This window comes from Musca domestica, unplaced genomic scaffold (genome assembly GCF_030504385.1).
Source record: "Musca domestica strain aabys unplaced genomic scaffold, Musca_domestica.polishedcontigs.V.1.1 21, whole genome shotgun sequence".
NCBI lineage: Eukaryota > Metazoa > Arthropoda > Insecta > Diptera > Muscidae > Musca > Musca domestica.
Genome location: NW_026712258.1, coordinates 8,432,704 through 8,447,980, shown reverse-complemented (window position 1 = coordinate 8,447,980; position 15,277 = coordinate 8,432,704). Strand labels below are relative to the sequence as shown.

General features: G+C 32.8%; 1 protein-coding gene across 8 annotated transcripts in view; it reads right to left on the bottom strand.

The window, feature by feature from the left end:
• Positions 1-261: 261 nt before the first annotated feature.
• Positions 262-15,277, bottom strand: part of LOC101889985 (glutamine--fructose-6-phosphate aminotransferase [isomerizing] 2) — a 36,143-nt gene continuing 21,127 nt past the window's right edge. Inside the window, exons 5-10 of one of the 8 annotated variants that reach the window (XM_011294521.3) lie at positions 12,249-12,390; positions 11,176-11,202; positions 10,491-10,514; positions 3,650-3,807; positions 1,001-1,840; positions 262-939 (exon numbers count right to left, since the gene is read on the bottom strand). In XM_011294521.3, coding sequence (XP_011292823.1) covers positions 565-939; positions 1,001-1,840; positions 3,650-3,807; positions 10,491-10,514; positions 11,176-11,202; positions 12,249-12,390 — 1,566 coding nt within the window. In that variant the 3' untranslated portion in view covers positions 262-564. The remainder of the gene's footprint in view (positions 940-1,000; positions 1,841-3,649; positions 3,808-10,490; positions 10,515-11,175; positions 11,203-12,248; positions 12,391-15,277) is intronic. The other 7 variants (XM_059122657.1, XM_059122655.1, XM_059122659.1 and 4 more) reach the window with 7 other exon arrangements.

The following is a 15,277-nucleotide window of genomic DNA, read 5'->3' as shown; positions in this document are numbered from 1 at the left end:
AGGTATGTCTCGTTCGATTTCGTACCATAGGACATCAGTTTGTTACTGGGCACATCTGTAAAATGTTGCCACTGTTTTTCGGGATCATATAGTCGGCCGCGTCCGACTTTTGTTCTGACCTAACTGCTTTAATTTTTAATTGCAGATATGAACAAAAATTTCCAATTTATCATCGATTTGGGATTTTCAGCAATATATTCCATCTTGACTATGGGTCCTCGAACCAGTCATATACATATATATAAAAAAAACAAAGCTAAATATGTGAGTATACATACACATGTAATGTAGATATATTTAATGCAAGATATGTATATACATTATAGATTTTGAAGTTCTAAAATAATTTTACAGCTTTTAACGAAATCATTTGAGTTGCGAATACGCAAAGAGTATAACCGAAATAAATTCAATTCACTCTCACCCAGCAGTGGTTTCTTTTCGATTTGGATGAAAGCACATAATTTCTATACAACTGAAGTACACAAAAATATTAAAAAAAAAAAAAATAAACAGTCTAACGTATCCGTACATTGCACACAATCACGCACTCAAGTGCCTCATCTACTCTACGGTCACGGATTTGGCCAAGTTGCGCGGGCAATCAACGTCACAGCCACGAAGAACAGCAATGTGGTAGGAGAGCAATTGCATTGGAATTACGGTGAGAATGCCTTGCAGACAGTCCACTGTGCGAGGAATTTCTAAGCTTCGAGAGCAGAAAGCCTTAGTTTCTTCATCACCTTCCTCGCAGATGATTATGGGACAGCCTTTGCGTGATGTGACCTGTTGTAGGGCATTCATACATTTCACATACACGGGATCACGGAGTACAATCATTAGGACAGGCATTGAGTCATCTACCAAAGCCAAAGGTCCATGTTTTAATTCTCCAGCCATGATGCCTTCACTGTGCATATAGGTCAATTCTTTAACTTTCTGCGGGGGAAAATTTCAGTTAGTACTGGTATAAAAATCACATTTTTAAAAAAAGGCTTACCAAGGCACCCTCCATGCAGGTGGCGAAGTTGTAACCACGACCCATAATCAAGAGTGATTTATGCTGATACAGATCCTTGGCCAATTCCTGTACCTTTGAGTCCAATTTCAGAACCTCACGAATCTGATCGGCCAATTTAGATAGACCTTGAATGATTTCCAAACGTCTTTGCTGTAGCGACAAGCGATCTTCCGACATGACCAATCCGAACATAACCAAAGAAATGAATTGTGATGTGTAGGCCTTGGTCGAGGCTACACCGATTTCGGGGCCAGCGTTGATGTGGACACCACAATGAGATTCACGGCAGATGCTGCTGCCCACGGTGTTGGTGATACCAACGATGAGAGCACCACGTTGTTTGCAGTAACGCAGAGCCATCAAAGTGTCAGCAGTTTCGCCAGATTGCGAGATGAAGAAGCACACATCATCGCGGAAAATTGGTGTGTTACGATCAAGGAAATCAGAAGCCAATTCAATCATAACTGGCAATTCTGTAAGTTCTTCCAGCAATTGACGTGTGGCCACGGCACTGTGATACGATGTTCCGCAACCAATCAACATCAGACGACGGCAACGTTTAATTTCGGGAATGTAGTCCTTGATGCCACCCAACACAATGGTATTAGAATCGAAGCGAACACGTCCACGCATGGTATTGACCACAGATTCGGGTTGTTCGAAAATTTCCTTCAACATGAAGTAGTCGTAGTTGCCTTTCATGATCTGTTGGATTTCCATTTTCAGGGTGGTAATTTCACGGGCATGGGGATCATCCGTAGACTTCTTCAGACGATGAATGCTCAAACCACCATCGCGAACGGCAGCAACATCATCATCCTAAATGAAAACAAAATAGAAGGCATTATTATAGTATTAGAATTTAATGGGAATTTTGGATATATGTATGTATTTAAAGCTTGTTCAAATTATCCTGCCAAATGAATTAATTGCTTTTCTAAAAATTATGTCCAAGATATAAAGTCTGGTAAATTTATTTCGAAAACTAAACATAATATGTATATGATGTCAGTTGGTCATATTCGTTTATGCGTAGGTATAGGCCGCGCTTATGGACAAACCCTTATTTTATGGACAAACCCTTTTGAAAAATATTAAATGTTTTGGGATACCCTTTATATTTTGCTACCAAATTTGACAGCATTTCTATTTTCCTTATATTGATGGGTTCCAAAGAAGAGAGACAGGTCCCATATTCCAGTATTATGCCTTCGGATATATATCTCCTTATACGGTTTCATCGAAATTACGGACGATATCCCTTGCAGGATATTTAGAGTCGATCTAGGCATGTTCTTTTGTCCGTACGTCTGTCTGTCTTTCTTACTAGTGGGTACGATAGCTCTCGAAGGTAGTATTTTTGATAAATCGTAGTATTTTTACCAAACATAGATCAAGTTCGGAGATGGGCAATATCGGTCAACTTTTTTGCCTCCTCCCAAAATGGTTCAAATTTTTCCGAAAGATCCAAATAAAAGATCGACCGAAAGATCGTAATATTTAAATAAGTCTTAGGTCATTTGCGAGCATGGACAATATTGATTTAATTTCTCTCATACCTCCCTACAAAATACCAAAATTTTGAAGAATAACTTTCGTAAAATTTGACACCAATCAATCGATTTGCTTCAAACTTGGTGCAGCTTTATATTTTTGTTTATATCAGAGCTATTCAGAAATCTCGAGAAAATCACACGAATTGAGTACCTTACATGGTACAAACTTGATCCCTGGTAATATTTATATCAGGACAGGAGCCATCATTCAATATATTTGTCCATTTCTTCTTTTACCTCACACAAAAAGATCTAAATTTTCAATACCAAAAACTTTAATTCAAATGCGAAATCAATGTGGTCCCATTTCTATGATACGTCCTCCAAACATAATATACAGAAATAAATGAACAAATGCTATGTAATGCAAAAGTTAACCCTCAAAATCATGTGGTATCGCAATGTAGATTTTTTTTTAAATAGGTTCCAAGAATGATATATAATAGACTGAAAACCGAAGGATATGTGTGTAAAATGTCTGCCCTCTATCTGATTACAACACTGCATCAAATTGCATTGTTTGTCAATTGGGAAGACTGTCTTCTGGAACCCAACAGATCATCTGAAATTGAAACCACACTGCCAAATAAAACGCCTATTGATTAACCTTTGCCTACATTTCAGAACGATTGACGTCATGTTTGCTTATTTATACGATCACAATGAATTTCAGAAATTTACCCACTGGTCTGCACTCATCTTTTATAATTACAAACTGAATAAATATCTTAACACATTTCTCATCATTAAATGTAAGCAATAAAAATGCATTCAATGAACCGAATTTACAATTAACGGTGGATCAAGCCCTCTTCGAAAATTAGCATATTTTTGGTAAAATCCTTTGGAGAATGATTACCATTTCTCGAAGTAATAAAATGTCATTAAAATGTCTGCCGTAACGTTCTGCCAACAGTGTTGAAATTTAGGTCAACCTACAGTTGAGCACTTCGAAGAAGTGCCCTAAAGTGAACCAACAAAACCAACTCCTTATAAGTCACGTTATCTGTTTTTATTTTGCAAATCATGCATCGTTGAATGAATACTCAAAATTGTATATTCTTGCACTTACCTCCAAATAAATCACACGATTGGTGTGCTCAATAACAGCAGAAGCATCCGATGCAAAGAAATATTCTACCTCCTTCTGTTCCATGGGCAAGAACTCCGATGTGCTCTCCGAACGTGGCAAAACTGATAAATCACGATTTTGTACATATGGACGATGTTCTTTTTTGATTAGTATTCAACAAAATATTGTTCGTTTATTTTTGATGGCATTGGTGATGTCGATAAAAGCCAATTGGCGGCAGTGGGTATGGCGATGGCGATGTCAATGGCAATGGGCGTTTTCAGTGGTAGTGGTAGGAAAGCAGAAGCAATTTGTTGTTGTGTCAATGCCATTCGAAGGGTTTTTTTTAATGATATTTACAATGTCATCGATGCACATTGCATTCGGTCATTGTTGGTAAAAGTTTTATGTTTCGTAATCATGTTCAGACCACGACAACCGCGCAGACAATCCAAGGCATAGTTTTGTGGGATTTGAGTTAATGGCGGGCATACGATCCATAGTCCAGAAGTAATTGCAAAAATATTTATTCAGTAATTGCAGATTTTAAATGAGTGATGAATGGCGCCAAAGAAATAATCGATAATGAAATCAAAATGGTAAATTAGCATAAAATTCGTCTCTTAATAAAAATGATGCATAACTTTGTAATAGCGCATTAATTAATATTAACAAAAATGCAGATAAAAATATTTGTGTAATAAATGATTCAAATCATAAAACAGTCCACACCAAGTATTTATAATAACAATTTAATTAAATCTTTTTTATGATCAATGAATAGGTAATAGGAAATGTTTGAATGTAATGAATAAATGAGTGAGGGTTTTTACCGATGTAAATATTTAATAAAATACAAATATTTAAACAAAATTTCAAAGACAGCACTCAAATTTTCATAATATGCCGTAGTTATTCTCAATTTAAGAAATATCTGCCTACAATATCTGAAATGTTTTCCAGCCTATTGTCGGGTAATTTGGTGCTTGCCCAAGTCATTGAATATTTTTTATGTACTTCCTATAGGCCATTGAATATTTTTCTATTTCAATTTAATCTATTGTTTGATTTCCAGGTACTCTACTTCCCTGTCTTTACAATTTTGTAACTAACATGTGTTTCAAAATTAATTTGGGGTCTATTTGTTTTACGATTTTAAACTCAATTTCTAGCAATGAAAATAAATTTAATTTGTCAATTGTTTTTTTTTTTAATTTTTTAATCCCAGATGTAATAAAAATGGAAATTGCCACACAATTTTTGATACACAGACACACCAATGCTTAAATGGATATTACAACCCATTATTTGGAATGTTCTCAATAAAAAATTATTTATTTTTTGTAAATCACCCAAAAAGCTATTATACAACAATAATTATATTCATTTAAGCAAAAACATATTATCACTTCGTTTTCTGTTTTGTTTTTGATTCTTTTTTTTTTTTTTTTGTTTGTTTGTTTTATATTTCCTACTATTCTATACTCGAGAATATTTCATTTAATTAAGATATTGTTTGACAATATCCGTACAATATCAAATTTTGTTTTTTATTCAAATTATTTATTTAATTGGTTTTATTTGCCAGCAAGCGACATTTGTTAGATCAAATCAAACCATCAATCCAACAATACCAACTGCGTTACAGAGATCTGTAGTTGTCACACAAAATTGACTAAGTCGATATGTGAAAATGCAATCATCTATTAGAAGGTCATCTACTATTTATTTAAATATTTTAGGAATGAACGTTCCAACTAAAAACAAAAACAAGAAATTTTGTTTCTGCGGTAAAAATTTCAACAAATTTTTTCCAAATTGTCAATCGGTCTAAGTGTAAAGAGATGATGAAAAAGGATATTGTAAACTTTCTTTCGTAAACATTTGCTTTATTATTTTGTATTCTTTGTGATTTTTTGAGTATGAACAAGAATTAGTATTGTATTGTGAACAGTTTAGTTCATACCTATACAAACATGTACAATTTCAATTTCAGTCGTATAAAAAAATATTGTAAGATTTTCAATAAAGCGCAAATCGAATACCTTGCAAATTCAATTATTATCTTGACCTAAAAACACCTACAAAATCGGGTAATATTTTATTTGAGTTTATTGGCATTGCACCATAACTGACGTTTGATTATGATTTTTAATGGACGGACCCATAACAGCTCGACTTACTTTATGGAGGGACAGAATATGGCGTACTAAAAGATAAATATTTCCGGAAGTTACAAAACCTTTGGAATTATTATTAAATCAAGCCAGTTGCCGAAACTTTTGAATTTTGGACTTACACTCTCTCTCTCTATGTGCATGCCATAGATCTGTTTTGTTGTATAGATGTTGATTTCGATTTTCAATTCAGGAAAAAAGAAAACACTACAACAATAAGTGGTGTGGACCGAACTATTTGTTTTTGGCACGTGCACATAAATGCACAGTGAAACCTTGCATCAATCTCCACCTGTACGGGTTTACTCGCAACAGATATAAGCGATTTGTTCGTTTAAAACATAACACATATAAAAATACCCACATATAAACTACATGGCATTGTGAGATGTTTCACTATACACACAAACATACAACGAAACAAATAAATCTAATTTCAGTTAGTTTTATTGATAACCATTTTTTAATATTAAATTCCTTGTTTATATGCTAAATTGAGTGGAATTAGTTTGAATAACCACAAAAAGTTGTTTCCAAATGAAAAACGTTTAAATGTCGATTTCATTTCACGCCTTCTGATGCTCATTGCACTGGTGGTGTTGTAATCAAGTGAACTGTAACTATTCACATCTCTGGTGTTTTGCATATTCGTTGCAATCAGACATACAGCTACATACGAATATCCATGGCTATATACCTACGCATAAGTATGTACGTACATATGTTGTGGTTGAGTTTTTAAATAAAAAAATATTTTAAATATCCCTTTGTTGATCATTTTGCTGTCTTGTATCGCAGCAGGCACACATGCATACATACACCATACGTACATATATACAGACAGACATTCAATGTTCCTTGGCCTGACATCTTTTTCGTGTTCACCATGAAATCTTTTTTGGAGATGCATTTAAATCTGACGTATTTTTGTGAAAATTCCACAAATATTTGCTTGTCGAAATACACAGAAAAACCATGACATATGTATGTAAGTATGCATGTCGAAAGGCCATAAGAAAGAAATTGTTGATAAAGCAAAAATTCTTTGGTTGTAAATATCCCAAATGTAATTGGACAATGAAAAATGCTTAATTATTTGGAATTTCCCAACAACGCTGCCGTTACTTGAACATTCATGTTTTCGTACATTCTGTGTTATGGTATGTTTGAAAAGAAATAATTCATTCGAAAAAAATCCCACATTCCTCCTTTTTCATTGAAACAAGCTATTAAAAAAAATATATATAACACCACTCGATATCATTAAGGTGTATCGCTCGCATCTGCATATGAACGGATTCCATGTTATTATTTAAATAGTATATTGAAAAAAAAAATGTTCATGAAAATTCTTATTATTAACAAAGTAGTTCACAGCAAATATCACCCAATGGTGGGATGATGGATAATTTAAACCGCAGAGTTAATAAAAAACTATCCATAGCTGTAAATCGATATTTAAATACATAAAGTATCAAAGTATGGCAGAGTAGTTATAGGACATCCTTTAGTACTTTAAGCGTAAAAGACCCCAAGATTTTTGAAATCGGTTGGTATGCATACACATATGAGAGGTATGTCTGTAAAAGTTTAATTAGAGTGTGAAAGCGGCTGTTATTCGAAATTGCTCAATTTTCAAGAGAAATTAATGCATTTTGTTTTTGTAATATTTTTAGAAATCATAAGATATTTGGTATTTAAAATGGGATAGACCGTTCCCTCATATAACGGTACCTACTGATTTTGGAGAATTTAAAGGTTTTTGAGAACAATTTTCAATCAAATCAGCATGACTACGATATTTTGCGATCTCAATTCGATTTTTTCGAAAAAATATTAAAGGTCCACTTTTTGGTATAAACACAACTAAAGGTACCTCCAGATTTTCAGTATTTTGATAGTTTCGACCCCAAATTCCAACCAAACCAATATTAACTTGATATTTCAGAATGCAGCGGGTAGATTAACTTTCTCCATATAATGGAATTTTCATACTTTTGGAATTTTATCATGGCCGATTCGGCAAGAAAATTAAGTTGTAATATTATGAAGAGCACAAATAGTTCGATCCAGCCAAACGTCCTTTTTATCCTGAATTAGTATAACATACAAACTGCAACTAATTCGGGTAGAAAATGAAAGTGGCCTGCATACATTATGCCACATTAAATCTGACTGACCGTTAGAACTGACTGAAGTTGCCGATGGTAGAATAGTTTGGGTCACATTAATTAAAAAAAGATAAAAATGCTTCTCTGATTTTCGATATTTAGTAATATAACTTAATTCGTCATCCCGGCAATTATATTACGATATGTCTTTCTTTGGTATTTGGACTTGAACTCAAATACCAGCCAATTTAAAAATTTTAAAAATTTGTGCTATTATCTGCTTCAAATATACAATTATTTATTTACGCATAAATTGCTAATTAATGAGAATTCCTTACATCCTACTTTGATTGCTGTCATTGCCAAAAGTAATAAATTTGCAATTAGCAAATTATTTTCGTTAAATAATTTTTGATTAAAGTTATTGTAAAATAAGTATATGTATATAGAATTAAACATATGTTAAAGCGAGTATATACATACATATGTGAATATATATGTATGGAACTGCAAATTATAAATACATTTGTATTTGTATGTGTTTGCTGGTATTTACAGGTGTGACTGTGTGTGGGTGTTTTCCGATAATATTTACTCAAGTACACCGATAATATAAACACATTTAGGGTGTTTACGATTTTGAACGATAAATATGCAAATTTCCCAATAAATATAATAACATGCATTTTAGTTTTCCGGGAAATTAATGAGTTCAAAATAGCAAATAATAGGCTTATTTATTGAAATAAATTAAAGAAATATAATATTACCTAGAATCTATTAATTTTGGAATTTGTTTTGACAAACACATGCCAATTTACACATTACAGAAGATAAACTATTATTTTCCTGAAAAAAAAATCTAACAATCACAATATTGGATTTAATACTTTTGTAAAAATGGAGAAAGAACATGAGCACAATAATTGGTCAAGTGGGAAAAATAAGAACCTTATATTTTCTACCTAAAAATATTGGCTGAAGTATCATATTAAGGATTTTAATAGATATTCTAGGTTCAAGTACCTGAACAGTATGGAAACAATAAAATTGGAACGGATTAATGTACAGATTAATTAAAAAATTTCTTTCGGTGTTTAAGGCTTAGCATCTTTTAATATCCCTACTCCATTAAAACAAATGGTGAAAGCGGGCTATGCCTGCTCAAGTAATACAATTTTATATTAATTATTATTAGAATTCTTTGAAAATTTTAAATAAAAAATTATTCATATGTTGTGTTGCTTTTATCAATGAGAAAGTACATTTGCCAATATTCATGGTTTGGCAAATCATAACTATAAAGCAAATCTAGTTAAATTCGTGTAAAAAACTCCTAACTTTTTACGTTACGATGCGAACATGTGGAATCTGTGTTAATTTGTTCTTTTAAATAACAATTTTTTTACTCTACGTTAAAATGTGAAACGTATTTTCCAAATGTTTAATTTAATTACCGCCAGTTTTTGTTGCTTCTGTGTATGTATAATTGATATACAAATGAAAATTGGGAAACAAAAACAACAATCTTACATCATCAACCCATTGTTATCCATGTGTTTTAAAAAATAATAAATAAATGGCGTACAAAGTCAGACCAAATTAAATCTTCATCAACTTTTATATTTTACATGTATCGAAATGCTCACACACAGATTACTATATAGAATATACATTTATGCATGTACATCTATGTAAACACACTCATACATGCATGTTTGTATGTATGAATGAAAGCACTCCGTTGGCTTTTAAAGGAACTATAGATTGATGTTTATTTAACGAGTTTGGGGTAGTAATTGGCTGGATTGCTATAATTAGTGTGAAATTGTATTTACATAGAATTACTGCAGATTACCCGAATCAACTATTTATGGCGCTGAACAGCAGCACACACAAAAGCTCATGCATGCCAAAGACATATTGAGTAAATTTAAAATTCCTTTTTTTAGGACTATATGATATATACCCTTTTATAAATATTTGCTTATTAGGCATGCAAATCCTGAGAAAATAAATTAAAAATTTTGCAAATCAGTGTATTTGTTAAATGACAATAAAACACAGACGTAAATACACAAACACACACATTTCGTTCATTTAAACAAATGATAATATTTGCTTAAATCCCCTTATCATAAATACACATACATACATACACATGTTTGGCTTGAATGTACACACACCCACCCACACACACAAGTGTGCTTCTCGTCCTGTAAGAGACTGAATTTTTATCCTTATGTAAATAAGACTGTAAGCTTTTTATTTATGAATGGATTGAATGAAATATAAATTATAAACAATGGATTTTTAAGTGAGATATAATGATACAGCAATAGTAGGTTATGGAATATCTTGTGAGAGGGAGGAAGGAAGGGTGGTAGATCTGAAATGACCGAAGAAAGATGCTGAGAAGTTGTCAAGTTTATTTACTGACCACAACCGATATTGATTATGGATTTAAGCCTACATTCATTCCCCCTATTCTGCTCATGCTAAGTCGAAGGGACGAAAGGGGGAAATTTATGCTTACAACATTTGTTTGTTTACCTTGAGGTTTGCCAGTTCCGGGTTCTTTAGATGAGTTAATTGTACGATTTGTTCATTTGATTTTGTTTTGTTATACGATTTGGGATATTTTTCATTTTTTTGTTTTGTTTTTGGTTTTGTGGTTTTGTAATTTATATTTTATGTGGGCACGTACACATTTAGACACACATAGTTGGCCAAAGGACGAGAAGAGAATAACAAAAGTAAATATTTAGAAAATTCATTCACAGCTACAGCAAATGGTTTCGTAGAAAACTCATAAATAAACTATTTACAGGAAGCCAGTCAGTGGAAAAATATATGTATGTATGGAAACCATAAAGTCCAACAATAACCATATAAATTTAGTACTTAATAACAACAATAAAAATAATAACAATATTTTTGCATACTCATACAACACGCACACATACAGGGATATTATAGTACACCCAATCTGTCTCATGTGACCATGTTAATGGGTATGGGTGTGCATCCCTGGATGGGCGCTTGTTTCGACACACAAATGTTAAATCATGACAATGTTAATGCATTAGTAGACACCTTCACCATTACCCCCTCGTGGTTAGTCGTTCATATTTCATTTCCGGCTAAAAAAGCATTCTCATCCGCCTCTTAAAGGCTTCATTGACAGCGTGCCCATTGACCATTTAGTTAAGAAAAAGTATAATAATATGGCAACTACCTTGTTCAGTTTGCTGTTTTTTATCGTCTATGAACATCGTCGAAAAAGAGTAGTAGATAGCGAGCAGTAGTAGTGGTAGTTGTACAGGGTAGGGGTAGTAGAGGTTGACATTAAGATAGTGGTAGTAGTTGTAGTAGTGGTGGTAAGAGTGTTGATGATAATACACGATTCGTCCGTTTGTCGGCGTCGTAGATCCGATGGTGAAAAGTTAGTTGTGGGTGTTTTTGTGCACGGGGTTAAGCCACGCAGGACCCCAGAACCCACGTAGACGGACACACGCACACACACATACGCAAATTGAATGGCGAACAGCGAAAGTGAGTGTGAACAACACAATCAATTCCGGGTCGTTTTAACACAGATGATTTGGTGCGTATGCAAGTAGTAAACACATAAAATGAAAACCGTAAAAGACACGGATACACACACGCTACATAGTTAATTATAAGTAGTTTTAAGCACCATAACCATAATTCCAAAATACACTTTTTTCTTTTTTTTTTTTGTTTATTAGCCCCTTTTTTTTAATAATTATTTTTCTGGGGGAATATAAGCTAAATACAACATATATTACATACAATGAAATTTAATTTCTGGTGTTAGAGATATGATGCATACATCATGCACATATATATGTATTAATGAGTTAAACTTAGATAAATATTAGTATGCTAAGTAGTTTTAAGTAGTCCTTAAGAGCTTTTGTTAGACATAAGTCATATATATATTGTATTAATGAATTGAATTAATAAACTTGAACTTGAACTTGAACTTGAACTTGATACACACACGCCCCCATACATACACACATCATTCAAGAACATAAACATACAACCAACCATAGAAGATAGTAAAGGAATAGAAAGGAAAAAAAGAAGAAAATAAACAATTGACTTATTAATAAACATGTATAGAAGAGGACAAGACACAGAGTTAGAATACAATTGTCATCCATTCAAAAAGTAGTCGAAGGAAGTTATAAGGACGAACCACAAATGATTGCTTATAAACAAAAACTATGTTGTCAGTATCATTCAACAGTTTATCAATATGTATATATGTATGTAACTTACCTTTGCCATATAGAATGGGAATGTGATCGGTGGCCAAACGAGTTTTGGTCTTAATGCCCACCAAAAGTGGGGAGCCACGTCTTGAGGCTACACACTCGCCGGGGAAGTATTTGGATTTTAAGGCAATAGCAAAAGCACCTTCCTGCAATTGGAAATAAATAAATAGAAATCTCGTTTAATATTGAAAATCATTTTAGATGGTATTTGTCGGTTTTGCAAGCATCTATATGAAGTATTAACTATTGAGTACATTTCGAAATTAAATTAGTAAAAATTTACACGCAGAAAGTGTGTCGTAAATAGAAAAGTGATATTTACCTACACACTTCCTTGCAAAGGTCTTACTTCTCCCAGAAAACTTTCTTTTCATTAAGGACTGACCAAATATTTAGATCATATAACGATCAATGTGTGAAAGGACATTCACAAGAAGGGTTGAAATAATTCCCATTTTCAAAAATGGCTTAACTTAATTAGAAGTTCATATAAATAATTACATTTGGGAAATGGACCAAAAAGCATAGAAAAATTACGATATGATTCCTCCCGCATAATCTATATCTATAAAAGAGGAAAATGTTTGTATGTTTGTTTGTTTGTAATTTATGGACTCGAAAACCGCTGAATAGATTTTCCTGAAAATGTCCATATATACTGCAACATCGCCTGAAAGTAACATAGGCTATATACATTTTTGAATTTTCACTTGGAACTGGAGATATAGCATCAGAATCGGAGGTACCTCCCAAAAATTTAGATTTTATATGCACATATCTATTGATTGGTTGAAGATACAGTCTCCAAATTTGGAATACGTAACGGAATTTGGAACAAAAATAAGTTTGCAAAATTATATTGTAATCGGTTCAGATTTGGATATAGCTCCCATATATAATTTCGACCGATTTCGTTCATTTGATGCCTCAAATACAATATGAATGTTCGATTCCAATGAAAATTGGAATGTGTGACGGGATTTAATCCGAAAATAAATTTGTCAAATTATATTGAAATCGGTTCAGATTTGGATATAGCTCCCATATATATTTTCGGCCGATTTCAAGCATTTGATGCACCAAACACGCTATGTATCCCCAATTTCAATGAAATTTTAAACTTGTGATAGATTTTATCTAAAAAATTGATTTCCCAAATTATATTGAAATCGGTTCAGTTTTGGATATAGCTCCCATATACATTTTCGGCCGATTTCATGTATTTGGTGGACCAAACACGACATGTATTTCCAATTGTAATGAAATTTAAAATAAGTAACGGAATTGGGAGCCAAAATGAATTTGTCAAATTAAATTGAAATCAGTTTAGATTTGGATATAGCTCCCATATATATTTTCGACCGATTTCATGTATTTGATGCACCAAACACGCTATGTATCTCTAATTTCAATGAAATTTGGAATGTGTAGCGGAAATTAAAACAAATATACATTTGTCAAATTATATTAAAATCGGTTCAGATTTGGATATAGCTCTCATATATATTTTCGACCGATTTCATGTATTTTATGCACCATACACGATATGTATGTTCGATTCCAAAGAAATTTGGAATATGTAACGGGATTTTGATTAGAAAATAAATTAGTCAAATTATATTAAAATCGGTTCAGATTTGGATATAGCACCCATATATATTTTCCGCCGATTTCACATATTTGATGTACAAAACACGATACGTATTTCCGATTCCAACGAAATTCGGCATAAGTGGCTAAATTTGGTACAAAAATAAATTTGACAAATTATATTCAAATACGCTCAGATGTGATTATAGCTCCCATATATATACTCAGCCAATTTCACATATTTGATGCACCCAAAGCGAGAGAGACAAAATCTGGCACCAGCAAAAATTGCCAAATTATATTGAAATCAGTTGAGGTTTGGATATAGCTAACATATATATTTCGGCCGATTTCATACATATTATGCACCAAACACGATATATATGACCGATTCCAATGAAATGTGTGGCGGAATTTGGTTATAATAATAAATGTGATAAATTATTGGATAATAAATTGGAAATTAGTTAAGATTTGGATATAGCTCCCATATATATATTCTCGGCCGATTTCACATAGTTGACGCACCAATTTCAATTAAATATGAAAGGTGTGGCGGAGTTTGGTGTAAAAGTATTTTTTTTTAAATTATATTTAAATCGGATCAGATTGGGATATGATTTTAATAAGAACCATTGACCCACAACGCCTTAGGCTAGCACTAAAAAACAACACAACAATTTATTTGAAATGCGCTTATTACGGCGAAGTATGTTGCTATCTCGAATTCACTAATCGCAATAGAAATGCCACTCTACTTAAAAAAATTGCAGTTTCCTGCACGCTTGGTATTTGCTATGAAATAAATAAATCCAAAGGACAAACCCTTCGTGTATGCATGTCATGTTACTGCTTTTGTAATGATTTTGTTTATTGACGCATTAAATTAGTGCAATATTTCTTTTTTTTAACTTTTAAATTTGTTTTTCTTTATCCAACATATATTCGTAAATAAAATTTTGAATGCATATAAAATCAAAAGGGGTAGCGAAGCGCACCGGGTTCAGCTAGTTATAACCTAAACCATATGGTTACAGTGGGTATGGTGAAAACGTGCCACATGGAAATAACAGGTTTAGACTCTAGGTCTCTTTAGATCAAATCCTTTACAGGTCATTGGATTCGATCTAGATGTGTCCGTCTGTCTATCTGGCTGGTGAGCACGATAACTTTCGAAGGTAGTATTCGATTTCATCCAAACTTGGTACATCGTAATATTATCAAACTTAGATCGAGTTTGGAGATGGACATTATCTGTCCACTTCTTCAGATACTTACCCACTAAGGTTAAAATCTTTACAGAAAAATAATTTGTCGAATTGAACAAGAAAAGATCATCCAAATTCTCAAAATTATCAAATCCCAATATTTGTATCTGTTCTACGTCTGGTGCGAAAATGGACAATATTGGTCCACTCCATCATGTTATTCACCCACAAAGGT